The sequence below is a fragment of the Scaptodrosophila lebanonensis genome, unplaced genomic scaffold, assembly GCF_003285725.1.
Source record: "Scaptodrosophila lebanonensis strain 11010-0011.00,11010-0021.00 unplaced genomic scaffold, SlebRS2 tig00000024-arrow-pilon, whole genome shotgun sequence".
Classification (NCBI taxonomy): Eukaryota; Metazoa; Arthropoda; class Insecta; order Diptera; family Drosophilidae; genus Scaptodrosophila; species Scaptodrosophila lebanonensis.
The window spans coordinates 6310550-6323048 of record NW_022060538.1 but is presented as its reverse complement, the minus strand read 5'-3'; the positions used below and the strand labels follow the sequence as shown (position 1 = coordinate 6323048).

The 12499-nt window shown below is 37.8% G+C and overlaps 4 protein-coding genes across 7 annotated transcripts; 2 read left to right on the top strand and 2 right to left on the bottom strand.

Annotated features, from left to right (window-relative positions):
• Positions 1 to 856: 856 nt before the first annotated feature.
• Positions 857 to 3859, bottom strand: LOC115620684 (CUE domain-containing protein 2). The gene is made up of 4 exons (XM_030514053.1): positions 3269 to 3859; positions 2973 to 3207; positions 2747 to 2913; positions 857 to 2689 (listed from the first exon to the last, which is right to left on the bottom strand). The coding sequence occupies exons 1-4, from the start codon at positions 3580 to 3582 to the stop codon at positions 2503 to 2505; spliced, it is 903 nt and encodes a 300-aa protein (XP_030369913.1). The 5' UTR covers positions 3583 to 3859; the 3' UTR covers positions 857 to 2502.
• An 833-nt stretch (positions 3860 to 4692) lies between these two features.
• On the top strand, positions 4693 to 6706 carry LOC115620327 (methanethiol oxidase). The gene is made up of 6 exons (XM_030513521.1): positions 4693 to 4738; positions 4866 to 5029; positions 5088 to 5557; positions 5618 to 6110; positions 6172 to 6297; positions 6363 to 6706. The coding sequence occupies exons 1-6, from the start codon at positions 4726 to 4728 to the stop codon at positions 6555 to 6557; spliced, it is 1461 nt and encodes a 486-aa protein (XP_030369381.1). The 5' UTR covers positions 4693 to 4725; the 3' UTR covers positions 6558 to 6706.
• Positions 6646 to 9189, top strand: LOC115620328 (deoxynucleoside kinase). 4 transcript variants are annotated; one of them, XM_030513525.1, is made up of 4 exons: positions 6646 to 6731; positions 7927 to 8278; positions 8343 to 8613; positions 8677 to 9189. In XM_030513525.1, exons 2-4 carry the CDS (start codon positions 7974 to 7976, stop codon positions 8821 to 8823), a joined length of 723 nt encoding a protein of 240 aa, XP_030369385.1. In that variant the 5' UTR covers positions 6646 to 6731; positions 7927 to 7973; the 3' UTR covers positions 8824 to 9189. The 4 variants fall into 4 exon arrangements, with proteins under 4 accessions (XP_030369385.1, XP_030369383.1, XP_030369384.1 ...); XM_030513523.1 differs by lacking the exon at positions 6646 to 6731 and adding an exon at positions 6875 to 7271; XM_030513524.1 differs by lacking the exon at positions 6646 to 6731 and adding an exon at positions 7162 to 7323.
• Positions 9190 to 9842: 653 nt separating this feature from the next.
• Positions 9843 to 10493, bottom strand: LOC115621407 (U1 small nuclear ribonucleoprotein C). Its single transcript, XM_030515050.1, has one exon. The coding sequence runs from the start codon at positions 10398 to 10400 to the stop codon at positions 9954 to 9956; it is 447 nt and encodes a 148-aa protein (XP_030370910.1). The 5' UTR covers positions 10401 to 10493; the 3' UTR covers positions 9843 to 9953.
• Positions 10494 to 12499: the final 2006 nt, after the last annotated feature.

Genomic DNA, 12499 nt, shown 5'->3' with positions numbered 1-12499 from the left:
AGACAACTATGATCATAGTTTGTAAAATAGATCAGACGAGAGAAATGAAAGAGATAAACCTACTTTAAGCAGAAAATTACAGACTTTTTCGAATTTTTGATACCGAATATACAAATGCCAACTTGCTTTGGCAAAGCAGGTGTACAAAGCCCAATTCTTCTAGTATAGAAAGTGCAGATAGTATCAGCCTTATGTGACGAGAGATCTATTCGTACTTCACAGTTTGGCCGAGCCATCGTAAGGAACTAAGTATAAAACCCTGCCGTAAAGGCTATTACCATTCCAGATTCACAAGAAGCTCTTCGGCTTTTCTTATGTGCTGGTCTGTCAGGATCCATTCCTGATCTGTCATCACCTTCCCACTGTCCAAATGCTACAGACCATGATGGAGTTGGTAAACAAAAAAGTAATGAAAGACATACATATCCTGGAGAACCCTGAAATTTTTGGTGAACCGAGGGTGACCCATTTTTTCAATGACTTTAGGCCATTCAGTAAATGAGCTTTGATTTTTCAACGCTCCTGTTCAATATCTATCTTAAACCATCGTTTTCATTACATTGCAATTGTTTCGAGTATCACAATCCGAACTTTTTAAATGAAAAACTTGTTTACATTAATATCCATTAAATGTTGATAGTTTATTTAATAAAATTTCAAAAGTGTAATTCGAAAGTTGCCTTTTGTTTTTATCTTTATCATTTTATGCTAATATCACAAAATAATATATGAAACTAAAATTGTACGAGAACTTGCATAGCTTTGAACTGAAACCAAAAAAAAAAAAATTAGGCAAATACATAAATATCGCAATCATACATTTCAATATGTATGTGACATAAATACCAATTAATTCAGTGCTTAGCTTAAGAACATATCGGGAGATTCAATACAATGCATAATGTGTAAAACGAAGATAGAAAGCACATATATATAAGATTTCAAAAACTTATGCTACATGATAAATAATGTGTAATAGAAATAATTTTGTGTCAAACAAAATGAAAAATGCACCAATTGTGGAGAGCCACTAATAAAATAATCATAATATCTTGTTGCAAAAAATGACATCTTAAGTTTAAGTTCAATTGTTAAAATATTCAAATGTGATCAAGTAACGATATTTTGGTACTTATATCTAAACAAGAATTGTTTTAGGGCTTGAACATTAATTATGTTTCTTCTTTCTTTTGTAGGAATTACAATGAAGCATACTAGGTTACAATATGTTGATTATTTGATTAAGTTTCATGTTATTGAATATGTTTTTAAGGTTTTGCTACCTTTTAGCAGCCGCTTTGGTTTTTATTTCTTTATTGGGGGAGTTTTGGTAAAGGACTAGTTTGTGTTGCATTGCTTTTGGTGGCTACTGTTGCTAGTTTACTTGGACCAACAGAGAGAATCAAGAAACGATTATGTACGTTACATACACATATACAAAAATTAACAAACAAATCTTAAATAGTTATGGCAAGTTTTTGTGCAGCTGCGTTTTTGAAACGCGCATGGCCAACAAATACTTTTATTTCAAATACCTAAAAAATTTATAAATAAGTCTATTTGAGCGCAAATTCGTTTTAGAACACGCGTGCATGTTTTTTAGTTGTCGTTTTCTCTTTGTAAGTCTGTTCGCGCGGTGAGAGCGTTTTACGATGATTGGAAATACTGAAAAGGGCATTTAAATTTTATATGAGATTCAGGCAGTCTACTGCATACTTTTCACAGTTTTTTTCAAGTCCAATGTGATATATAAGGAACTATAACTAATACAACAAACGCAACTCACGTTAGCTCCTGACAAACATAGTTATCGACTTACAAACGCGGTCCATATAGTTGTTGTCACCTACGTCACCTGTGGGGGGTGAACAACAGTGGAACTCATAATTCAACGACGCGCACGTGAACACTGAACTGCAAGGCGCTGGCAAAAAATTCGTCATCAAATCTTAAAACATAACTATTAACTAATTTGGTACGTAAAGTCTTTGCATCTTTATCCTGAACGTCATGATAATGGAAAATATGTCGTGCAGAAGCAAAAAGCAGAATCTTCCAATAATAACCAAGGCTAACGAGCAACAGTAACAATAAACTGCTGGCCACGCCTCCCTCAAGTAGCGTTACCGGCAACACAAACTTAGTCCCATACTCACAAGAGAAAGAGTCACTGGTAGTTAGTTGGATTGATGCGGCTGCTTTTGTGGCTGCTCGAATGCTAGTTCCGTCATGTTTGTGCTGTGGCAAGGAAGCGTTAAAACGATGGCTAAGCTGGGCTGTTGTTGACAGGACATTGTGTAGAGAGTAGGTAAGAGCAGATCGGGAGTTATCCATATGCAAATCTTGGCATACATTAAGCAAGTCGCGACAATGGCTACGTAATTGGGATCGTTCCACTAACGGATTCATTGGTGCGGAGTAGGTGTCGGTATGTGGTAGGGTTGGTTGTTGGTTATTTTGTTTTTTGATAAAATACTTGTAGTGAATTTTGATCATCTTTAGTTACGGTTGAATCTGCTTCTTGGGTTTTTTTAACTCAGCATCTTCATCGCGCTTGACTTCAGTGTAACGTTCGCCTTTTAGCGAGACAATCTTGTTGTCACGGTAACGTACCAGCTTGCGCGGCTCCATCTTTGGCACCACCGGCTTGTATTCACGCTGAGTGGCGTTCTTATCCACGTAAGAGTACCTTAAGTCGCGCCAAATATGCATTAGTAGTTTACTGAGCAATACTAATAGAGCTTACCTGGCTATAATGCGATTCTTGAGCTCATTGTCATCCACGATCACATTTTTCTTGATAGCCAGAGTATTTGACTTGTCAGTGAGGCTCTGGCCAGTCTCCTGGCGATGCAAAAGTATCTGGGTAGCACTGTCAATATCACCCTTGGCAATGGCAATGCAATGCTTCACCTGTAATTGAGCAAACCAACAATTAAAGATGCAGTTTTGACTTAACAGTCCGACCTCACCTCAACGTAGGCCGTGTCGGGAAACATTTCCTGCAACACTTCGGTCTCATCCATAAAGTAATCGCAAGTGGAGCTCGAGCTGTCAGTGGAGCCACCATCACTGGTCTCGGACAAATGTTGGGCGCGCTTGCTGCCGCCGCTGCTGCTGTTCGAGGACAACTCGTCTTTCTCTGAGATAGATGAGTTACGGGCCCGCAACTTGGACTCTGGTATAATGTCCGACAAGCTCAAAGAGCTACAGAATAAAAAACATTATTAACGTAAAACGATGCAAAGTTTTATAATCAACCACTCACTTGAGCGACAAATTGGCCGCGCATTGGTTACCCTGATTCTTTTGAATGCCACTGAGCTCGCTGGCAAGCTTGTAAATCCACTCACATATCACGCCCTGATCAATGGTCGAGAACTCCTCAAAATAAGCACCCATCATCTCCACAAAACCTTCCACATCAAAACACGGATCCTCCGATGCGTCCTCGAGTATAGATATGATATAGGAGAGCACAATCTCATCGACTACGCTGAAATCCGCACCCGGTATGTGCGCGCTTACAAACTGCACTAGACTGCGCTTCACCATCTCGTGTTGCTTCTCCAAATTGGTCATGACTGCTCCAAATAAGACGTGCAAGTGCAAGTTGCTGTCAGATATGCACCGAAAGTCCTTTGCCTTTGCAAGGGTGGTAGGTGGTTGCGGTTTTGTAGGCCCTTTTCAGCCCCTTTTTACAATGTATTGCTGAAAAGTGTACTACGAACACATAAATTGTATAGGGACCTGTGACGTCGTTAGAAGCACTAATTTTTGCACAAGTTTAATGCAAATCGTGCCTAAAATTCTGCTTAATTCTGCGTATTTCGTTTTTTTGCGTGCTCCGCCTTTCTTTGCTGCCTCTTCGTCGTCTCTCAAATCAATAATACAACATTGAAGTTCTCTGGCAGCCCGACTCAAAAACAAATTTAACATTTGGCAACGCTGAATAATGGTTTTGTCAGATGGCAGCGCTTGAACGGTTTGCCGGCATTTTACGGGTTTTTTTAAATTACTTGTTTTCTGTCAGATTAGAAAAACAAAATTAATCATCAATTTAATAATTAAAAACTTAGTTGTGCGCTTCCTGTAACAACTTAATTGCCATGTTATGTGTTATGCAACTGATTGAACCGATATATATATAGATACATACATATATTTTATTTATAATACCTAATATCTCATTTTAAATATCTGAATTATAATATATATATAAATAATTACAAAGTAAACGGATTGCCTTTGTGGTATATTTTATTTGCCCATTTCGTATTAATTTTTAATTCATGCTTGAGTAACAGCTTTTAATCTTCAATGAAAACAGTATTAACATTCCAAGGATCTTATAAAATTAAGAATTAAAATTAGTACTGAAACTTTAGAAAATCAGGCAATGTTCCAAAGCAAAATTCTTGCCAATTTTTTGCATGCTAGGTCTTCGATCTTCCACTATTTGTTGAATTCAAGGCATGCATTGTAAAGAATGCACACCCACTTTGACCGAAGAGAGAGCAATGAACGCAAGAATATATTTATATATGTACATATATTTATGTACGTGTATTGTGCGAGTATGTATTGGAGAGTAGAGCGATGATAACAAATTCCGGTTTGAGAGAACCACGGAGACGAAATCGCATGAACAGCAGCTATCACTGCTGTCAAACAATTTTAATTTAGTCTCTACGTGACAAGAAGAGCTGATAGATACTGGACAAGATGTCGGAGAAAAGTGCGCATTAAATCTTTACATTTAAATAAATCTTTCAAAAACATTAATTTCTAAGCATCAAATGAATACATTTGCAATGAAGAACGAATAGCTATTTATTTTCTATATGTTCTTGGTTATATTGCAGCTTGTTGTCATGGACCCGGCTATGCCACACCTCTGGATGCCATGAAAAATGGACCAAGAGAGAAATTACTTTATACGGTGACAATTCAACCCAATCTTGATGAACCACATGGAGACTATCTGTCGACAATAGATGTAGACCCCGAGAGCCCAACTTATTGTCAAGTAAATATTATTTTTTGCAAGTTTCTTGCTTAATCACTCATCCATTATTAAACCACAGATAATACACCGCACCTTTACGAATCGTAAGGGCAATGAGTTGCACCACTCCGGCTGGAATGCCTGCTCCAGTTGCTACTATGTGGACAAAAATGCCAAAAAGGTGCCGAAGCGAGATAAACTTGTGTTGCCCGCACTGAACTCTGACTTTATTTATGTACTCGATGTGGCCCGCGATCCACGTAAGCCCGAAATTATAAAGGTTATCGATGGAGACGTTTTCAAGAGCCACAATGTGACGGCGCCACACACGACGCATTGCCTGGCCAATGGCAACATTATGATATCGGTAATGGGTGATGCGAAAGGCAATGCAAAGGGCGATTTTATATTATTTGACGCTGAGTTCAATTGCCTGGGAACCTGGACAAAGGGAGACCGCAAGGCGCTATGTGGATATGATTTTTGGTATCAGCCATACTTCGATGTCATGGTCTCATCCGAGTGGGGTGCTCCCAACAAATTCCGCCGGTTCGTATGATGGTCCTTCTATATCATTAACAATATCAACTCCATTGTGTTCTCTTGCAGCGGTTGGAAAGATGAAGATCTTGATGATAAAACGCAGTATGGCTTCCGGTTGAATTTTTACAAGTGGTCTACGCAAACTCTGTACCAGACAATTGATCTTGGCATGGATGGTGCCACTCCACTGGAAATACGTTTTTTGCATGATCCAAAGCGTGCTGAAGGATTTGTTGGTTGTTGTCTCAATGCCAGGGTTTACTATTTTAGCAAGAAACCAGACTCGGATGAGTTTGAGGCCAAAAAGGTTATAGACATACCACACAAATTGGTTGACACCGGAAGCGGAGTTGTAAAGAAAATGGGTGGCATGATTTCCGATATTATTATTTCTCTGGATGATAAATACCTTTATGTCAACTGTTGGCTCCATGGTGATCTCAGGCAATATGATATTAGCAATCCACAGGAGCCTAAACTTACTGGCCAACTTTTTTTGGGTGGCTCCATTTGCAGTGATCTTCCCAATGTTACTGTAAAGGAGGACAGGGAATTGCACGTAAGTGCAACCTTAGTGTAAACACATAGGTTTCTAACTTCTATTTTTGTATAATATTAAGGAAAGACCTCCCCCTCGCTACATAAAAGGCCGGCGCCTTGAAGCAGGCCCGCAGATGATGCAGCTTTCACTGGATGGCAAGCGCCTGTATGTATCCTCTTCGCTTTACTCACCATGGGACAAAACGGTAGGCAAAACGGTAGCAGTTTCCCAATCAGTCATGCGTACTTACTATTCCATAATTTGAATCAGTTCTATCCGGAGATGATTTCCAAGGGCGGTCACATTTGCCTGATTGATATTGATGTTGAAAACGGAGGTATGGCTGTAAATGAAGATTTTCTGGTTGACTTTGGTAAGGAACCGTATGGCCCTAGCTTACCACATGAAATGCGTTATCCTGGTGGAGATTGCACCTCAGATATATGGCTAGCCAACGACGCTTAATATGGCACACTTGAGAATTCTATTCAGTACAGTCATAATTCAAAATATCACCTTAAATGTCAACTCTGAAGTTTTGCAACCATAGGAAATTATAAATAGTATAAAACGACACAAACAATAAGCAAATTATAATCAACAATATCAACTTATCAACAATTTAAATTCGCTAATCTAGTAAGTACAGCAATGAAAAGACCGAATCTAGTAAGTTTTACTATTAAATCGATAAGCAGCAATTGTAAATAATTTTCAGCCCACATGGGTCAATTCTTATAATATAATTATAAGATGTTTATTACCAGTACCCAGTTGTAAACAAAGTACTAATATTACATATGTATATGGGGTTGGTGTACTGCAAATAAAATTAAACAAACGAAATGATTGCAATACGCCATAACATTTAAATGTCATAGATGTCGCACCAGTGTTGCCACCTTGTTAAATAAGGGGATTGAGGCTTAGAGCACATTGGCACCAAGTACTTTCAATGAAAGCAAGTAAATCTGTCTTTAATGTTGATAGGAAAAGCAAAAATTGTGAAATTACCGCTTTAGGAAACCGGCTACAATTAAAAAAAAAAAATCGATGATAACATATGCATAAAATCTTATCAGAGATATAATTGCTGATGGCGTTTGCCTCGACAAAGTAATTCTTTGCAGTAACGCCTATCAATGCGATTTATAATAAACGTGCCTTTTAACATTTTGCGTAAGTGTTGAAACGCAAAAAAAAACAACGCGGATATTATTAGGAAATAAATGTGCGTATGTATCTAATACAAAGGAAATTCTAACATGTATGTGTGTAAGATGTAACACAATTACGTCGTATAAGTATAATTAAATAAACATGTATGTACAAATAGGATGCCGTCGCATTGTGTTACAGTTAATAGGTAACTACAGCCATATTTCAATTGCAGATAAAAATGCATTTGGATGCTTTTAAATATGATCATACAGGCAAATATACATACATTCATATGTATGCATGCACATATGTACATATGTATGTATAAATGTACTTTGAAATATGCATGACAACTATTTTATATACTGTGTCTTTGAAATTATTTACCAACTTGCTTGTAGTCGTTTGGTCAGCTGTTTGCTAAAGCCAAAATAAACAATCCCCGATAACATTGTATCAATGTCGCTTCCCGCTTTTTTGACTAAATTCGGCGGGCAAACTGTTTTCCGTGCTGATGGTGGTAGTTTACTTGGTATTGGGAGATCACAGTGTGCAGTTCAAGTTGTACAGTTTCGTGGCCTGGCGCATTACCGAACAGCTTTTTTGACCGCAACTATAGTGACGTGTTATCTGTTTATAATTTCATAATCTTTATAAATGTTTAACGAAACAGATCAGGGACTAGCAGCCATACGAGCCAAGGCGAAAACTTGCGTCGCGATGGGACGCAAATATGCGCAGGACACGCAACCATTTACGGTGCTGATCGAAGGCAACATAGGCAGCGGCAAAACCACGTTCCTTAATCACTTTGAAAAATATAAAAACGACATCTGCCTGCTGACAGAGCCGGTGGAGAAGTGGCGTAATGTGAAAGGCGTCAATCTACTGGAGCTAATGTATAAAGATCCCAAAAAGTGGGCCATGCCCTTTCAATCTTATGTGACGCTGACCATGTTGCAGTCGCATACGCAGAAAACAGACAAGAAGATGAAAATTATGGAACGTTCCATCTTTAGTGCAAGGTAGGTGGACTTTAAGGTTCGGATTGCAAACAGATTTTAAAACTTCCATTGACTTTTGCATCAGGTACTGCTTTGTGGAGAACATGCATCGCAACGGATCACTGGAGCAGGGCATGTACAACACATTACAGGAATGGTATAAATTCATAGAGGAATCCATACATGTGCAAGCCGATCTCATAATTTATCTGCGAACGTCGCCGGAGGTCGTTTATGAGCGTATGCGTGCGCGCGCGCGTTCTGAAGAGAGCTGCGTACCCCTAAAGTACCTGCAGGAATTGCATGAGCTACACGAGGATTGGCTCATACACAAACTTCGACCAGAGCATGCCAAAGTAAGTGGTTTAGATTTGTTGTCTATGCTGCATATATAATGCTGGTGATTTCTGTTTTGGCAGGTCTTGGTACTGGATGCAGACCTGGACCTGGAGAAAATTGGCAAAGAGTACCAGCGCTCCGAATCAAGCATATTCGCCATTTCAAGCACGAGGCAACCTACAGCAGTGATGGTGTCACCCAGCAAACGGCAATGCATGTCTAGTTAATGAGTCGATAGACATGCAAATAATACATCACTACAATTAGACGGAATTCATAAATTTAGATATTTAGATAAATAATAACATTAGTTAAGGACAAAGTGTGGAGTCGCGACTTTAAACGGCTTGGCAATTCACTAAAACATGCTGGCAAAACTAATTACTATATAAGGACCTGTTTATTTAGTGTTGCATTTTAACAATTCCTATGTGAGCATAATTTGGCATTTTAGTTTTCGATTTGTATTCCTATAATCAAAATTATACCAACATTATTATTATTGTAAAATAATTAAATTGCATTTGACGTTTTGTTCATATTAAATAATGTATTTTAAAGCGAATAAAAGTGAAAAATTGTTTAACGATTCATTGAATTGTCAACCGAATAATTGCAGAAGGTTCACACTACGAATGCAAAGATGAAATAGATAATTATAGGAATTTTATGAATAAGAATGTAATAAATGAATTTTCGTACTACTAGCTCTGGCCGACTACATGTAACACACAGATGGAAGCGTTGTAGATCGCACAAGGCACGTAAATACATTCTTAACCAGTATGGGAAGCTCGTCTCTAACATTCCATTCTTGATTTATTTTATCTAATGCACATCCGATTTGATCTCCTTTTTTAAAGGTGTACTCCGATTTTACATGATTTCCATATTTATACCCTGTTTTCTCATCGCGTCCTAATATAGCATGCAAACGACTTGCAACCTCCCAAAATATATAAACAATAATTTACCAATAGAGCTATGTATGCATACAAACCAGAAAAACTATGCGTACAAGATTAATAATTACCTTGACGATCTAGAAATAGATGATATAGTGAAGATATCACCACGGTTCTTTTTGTTATTAATATTACACTTTGTTTAGTGCGTTTTTTATTCTTCTAAGTCATAAACTAACTTTAATAAAACTATGTAAAAATGGGCGGGTTCTCCATAAGAAAAAGTATGCGTACAAAAAACTAGGAAATATTTGTATATATGCACATATAATCAAAATAGGTTCAAGTTAAACAATTTCATTTATTGGTATGAAATCGATCCAGTGGTAATTTTTTCATATCGCTAAACATGATATACTTAATCATACGGCTTATTTAGTTAGTTATTTGTGTTATTTTGGGCCATTCATAATTGGTTGACGTACACCTGGTATGGTGCCTAGCGGTGGTGGCGGCCCCATCATAGCCATAGGATTGAGAATCGGCGGCGGCCGCATGCCTGGACCCATCATCGGATGATTCATCATGGGCGGCATATACGGTGGTATGGCCATGCCAGGACGAGGTGGCGGTGCCGAGGTCAAGTTCGGTGGTGGAATGGAAACACCAGCCGGCTTGTTTACCGGCGGTCCACTGGCAAACGGATTGTTTGTGATCTTCCCCGCCTTAAACGCAGCTGTGGTGGCATCGATCAGATGCTGTGCCTGTTCCTCCATCCACTTCTGGTAGTAGAATTTCACATTGTCGCGGTGCTTTCGCCCGGTGCAATGTGTTTTGCGCACCGACGGAGAATCGTGCGTCAGATACGTGTCGCAATAGTCACAGTAGTACTTCGGCATGCTGCTGAGACAGTTGCACGACAATATTTTCTATAATTCAGACAATATGCTCGTATTTTTAATGTTTTCCTAAATATGTTGACTCTTTAGTGTTTTGCTTGATAGCTCTGAAGTGCTGTAAAACGGCAAACAAAAAATAAAGCAACTCTGAAAAGTCACCCTTGCTCAGCGAGGTGAATATGAATAAGAAAGGTGAAATTTAGTAAATTGAATTCAAATGGATTTTTGTTTTGTTGATTATTATTGCTTGCATATAAGTACAAATACATATACATACATCTATACTAATATTATAAAGAGGAAATATTTGATTGTTATTTGTATGTTTGTTTGTTTGAACTGAAAAGGCTCCGAATCTACTGGACTGATTTAATGGATTCTTTCACTGTTGGGAAGCTACACTATCGACGGTGAACATGGGCTATATTATATTTGAAAAAAAGAATGGAATCCTTACTAAAACGCCAATCATGTAACCAAAGGTGTAAACAAATTCCGTTAAAAAAATGCTGAATAGCAAGCTGTTAGTTCATAATCATGCTCGAAACATTGTCACTTTCAATATTAAGGCAATATTATTCAAAAGTCCCCAGCAAAATAAAAGATTACAAATCGATCGACACCGTGATTAATATTGAAGACATTTAAGTTCACTAAACTCTTCTGGACAGCCGTCACATAACTTGACGGTAAAATTCGGAATTGCAATCATGCTTTTGAGAAATTAAAGCCTTCCAAGCATGTGCAATGGAACGAGGCTGCTTATTAAGGAATTGCAGCACAATTTAAGTGTAGCAACTATTATCAACGGCCCAGCAACTGGTCATCTAGCTCATATAACGAGGATACCGATGATCCCATTTGATCATTTATATGGCTTCAATTTCCGGTAGTCCCAAGGCCAAGCCTTCGAAGGGAAGTAGGGATCGACACACGAAAGCAATGTTTTATGGTATGTTGACCTATCACGGCTCGGAGCTCCTGAAAATCAATTGATTTTGCTACCACAAAATAAAACATCAAATATCTTTTACAGAGAACATCTGACCTGATGAAGAATAACCAAAAAATTTAAAAACGAACAAAAAATCATTTAAATAATAATATCCAAAATAAATTTCAATCCTTCTTAGTGACTCATACGAAAATTTTTTGTAAAAATACCCGTGCGAAGAAGGGGCAGGACGCTAGTATAATATATATTAACAATAATGATGAGTAAAAATCACTTTGAAGCAGTTGTAGACGAAAAGAGCTTTGTTATAAAAAATGTATAAAACGGTTATTACTCTTATGGGTGATTCACCAGTAATAAGTCTCTCTTTTAAAATAAATATAAGTACAATGTAACATTCTGTTAGATACGGGCAGTTTGTAACTGCGCTTTTTCGGACTGACAAGTGTGGTCGGTTAAAATTGTGTAATGTGTAAATTAAATATAAAACGCATTTTAGTTCTGCAGTGCTTTGTTTAAATTATGAATCGATATCTTATTGACACGTAGATCAACAAATGTCAACAATTGTGCATTCAATAAACTTTTAAACAAATACATTAATAATTTATAATTTATTTCCCCACTTCTCCTTTTGTTCGCTTTGAAGGGCATTGAAGGAGATGACAATATAAAACAAGTAAAAAAGCTTAAGTCGGGTGTCCCGACTTTGAAATACTCTGTACATATGTTTACAATAATTATAGAAATTGAGCAGCGCTGCAGCAGCAAATATATTTAGGGCTATAACTTCTTGTTAAATCGGTCTATCATAATGAAACTTGGCGTACGGACACATAATTACTAACTGGGGGTATTTCCCAAATTTGAGTTCGAAATTCCAAGAATTACGGGAGTAAGAGAAAATGGCGATTTGCATGGGAGAGGGGGGAGGGAGGGAAATTCCAAAATTTTCTGCGTATTCACAGGTCTTATAGTCTTCGAGATATAGGCGATTATACGAATGGAAAATCGGGAAATCCCCCATAGGGTGGAAGTGGGGGGGGGGGGAATCAAAAAAATAAAACAAACTTGCACAGCGTACACACATAATAATGTTTGATGTCTCTAGCTCTTATAGTCTCTGAGATCCAGGTGTTCATAC

What these genes read in the sequence shown, in the direction of transcription:
- LOC115621407 (XM_030515050.1), bottom strand. Translation starts at nt 10,400, where the DNA reads ATGCCGAAGTACTACTGTGACTATTGCGACACGTATCTGACGCACGAT.
- LOC115620684 (XM_030514053.1), bottom strand. Translation starts at nt 3,582, where the DNA reads ATGACCAATTTGGAGAAGCAACACGAGATGGTGAAGCGCAGTCTAGTG. An exon ending in CCGACACGGCCTACGTTGAG is followed by an intron (nt 2,914 to 2,972) that starts GTGAGGTCGGAC and finishes GCTCAATTACAG; the next exon opens with GTGAAGCATTGCATTGCCAT. An exon ending in AAGAATCGCATTATAGCCAG is followed by an intron (nt 2,690 to 2,746) that starts GTAAGCTCTATT and finishes GCGCGACTTAAG; the next exon opens with GTACTCTTACGTGGATAAGA.
- LOC115620328 (XM_030513522.1), top strand. Translation starts at nt 7,413, where the DNA reads ATGTATGTACAAATAGGATGCCGTCGCATTGTGTTACAGTTAATAG. An exon ending in CGTTCCATCTTTAGTGCAAG is followed by an intron (nt 8,279 to 8,342) that starts GTAGGTGGACTT and finishes CTTTTGCATCAG; the next exon opens with GTACTGCTTTGTGGAGAACA. An exon ending in TTCGACCAGAGCATGCCAAA is followed by an intron (nt 8,614 to 8,676) that starts GTAAGTGGTTTA and finishes CTGTTTTGGCAG; the next exon opens with GTCTTGGTACTGGATGCAGA.
- LOC115620327 (XM_030513521.1), top strand. An exon ending in AGGAGGACAGGGAATTGCAC is followed by an intron (nt 6,111 to 6,171) that starts GTAAGTGCAACC and finishes TATAATATTAAG; the next exon opens with GAAAGACCTCCCCCTCGCTA. An exon ending in ACTCACCATGGGACAAAACG is followed by an intron (nt 6,298 to 6,362) that starts GTAGGCAAAACG and finishes AATTTGAATCAG; the next exon opens with TTCTATCCGGAGATGATTTC.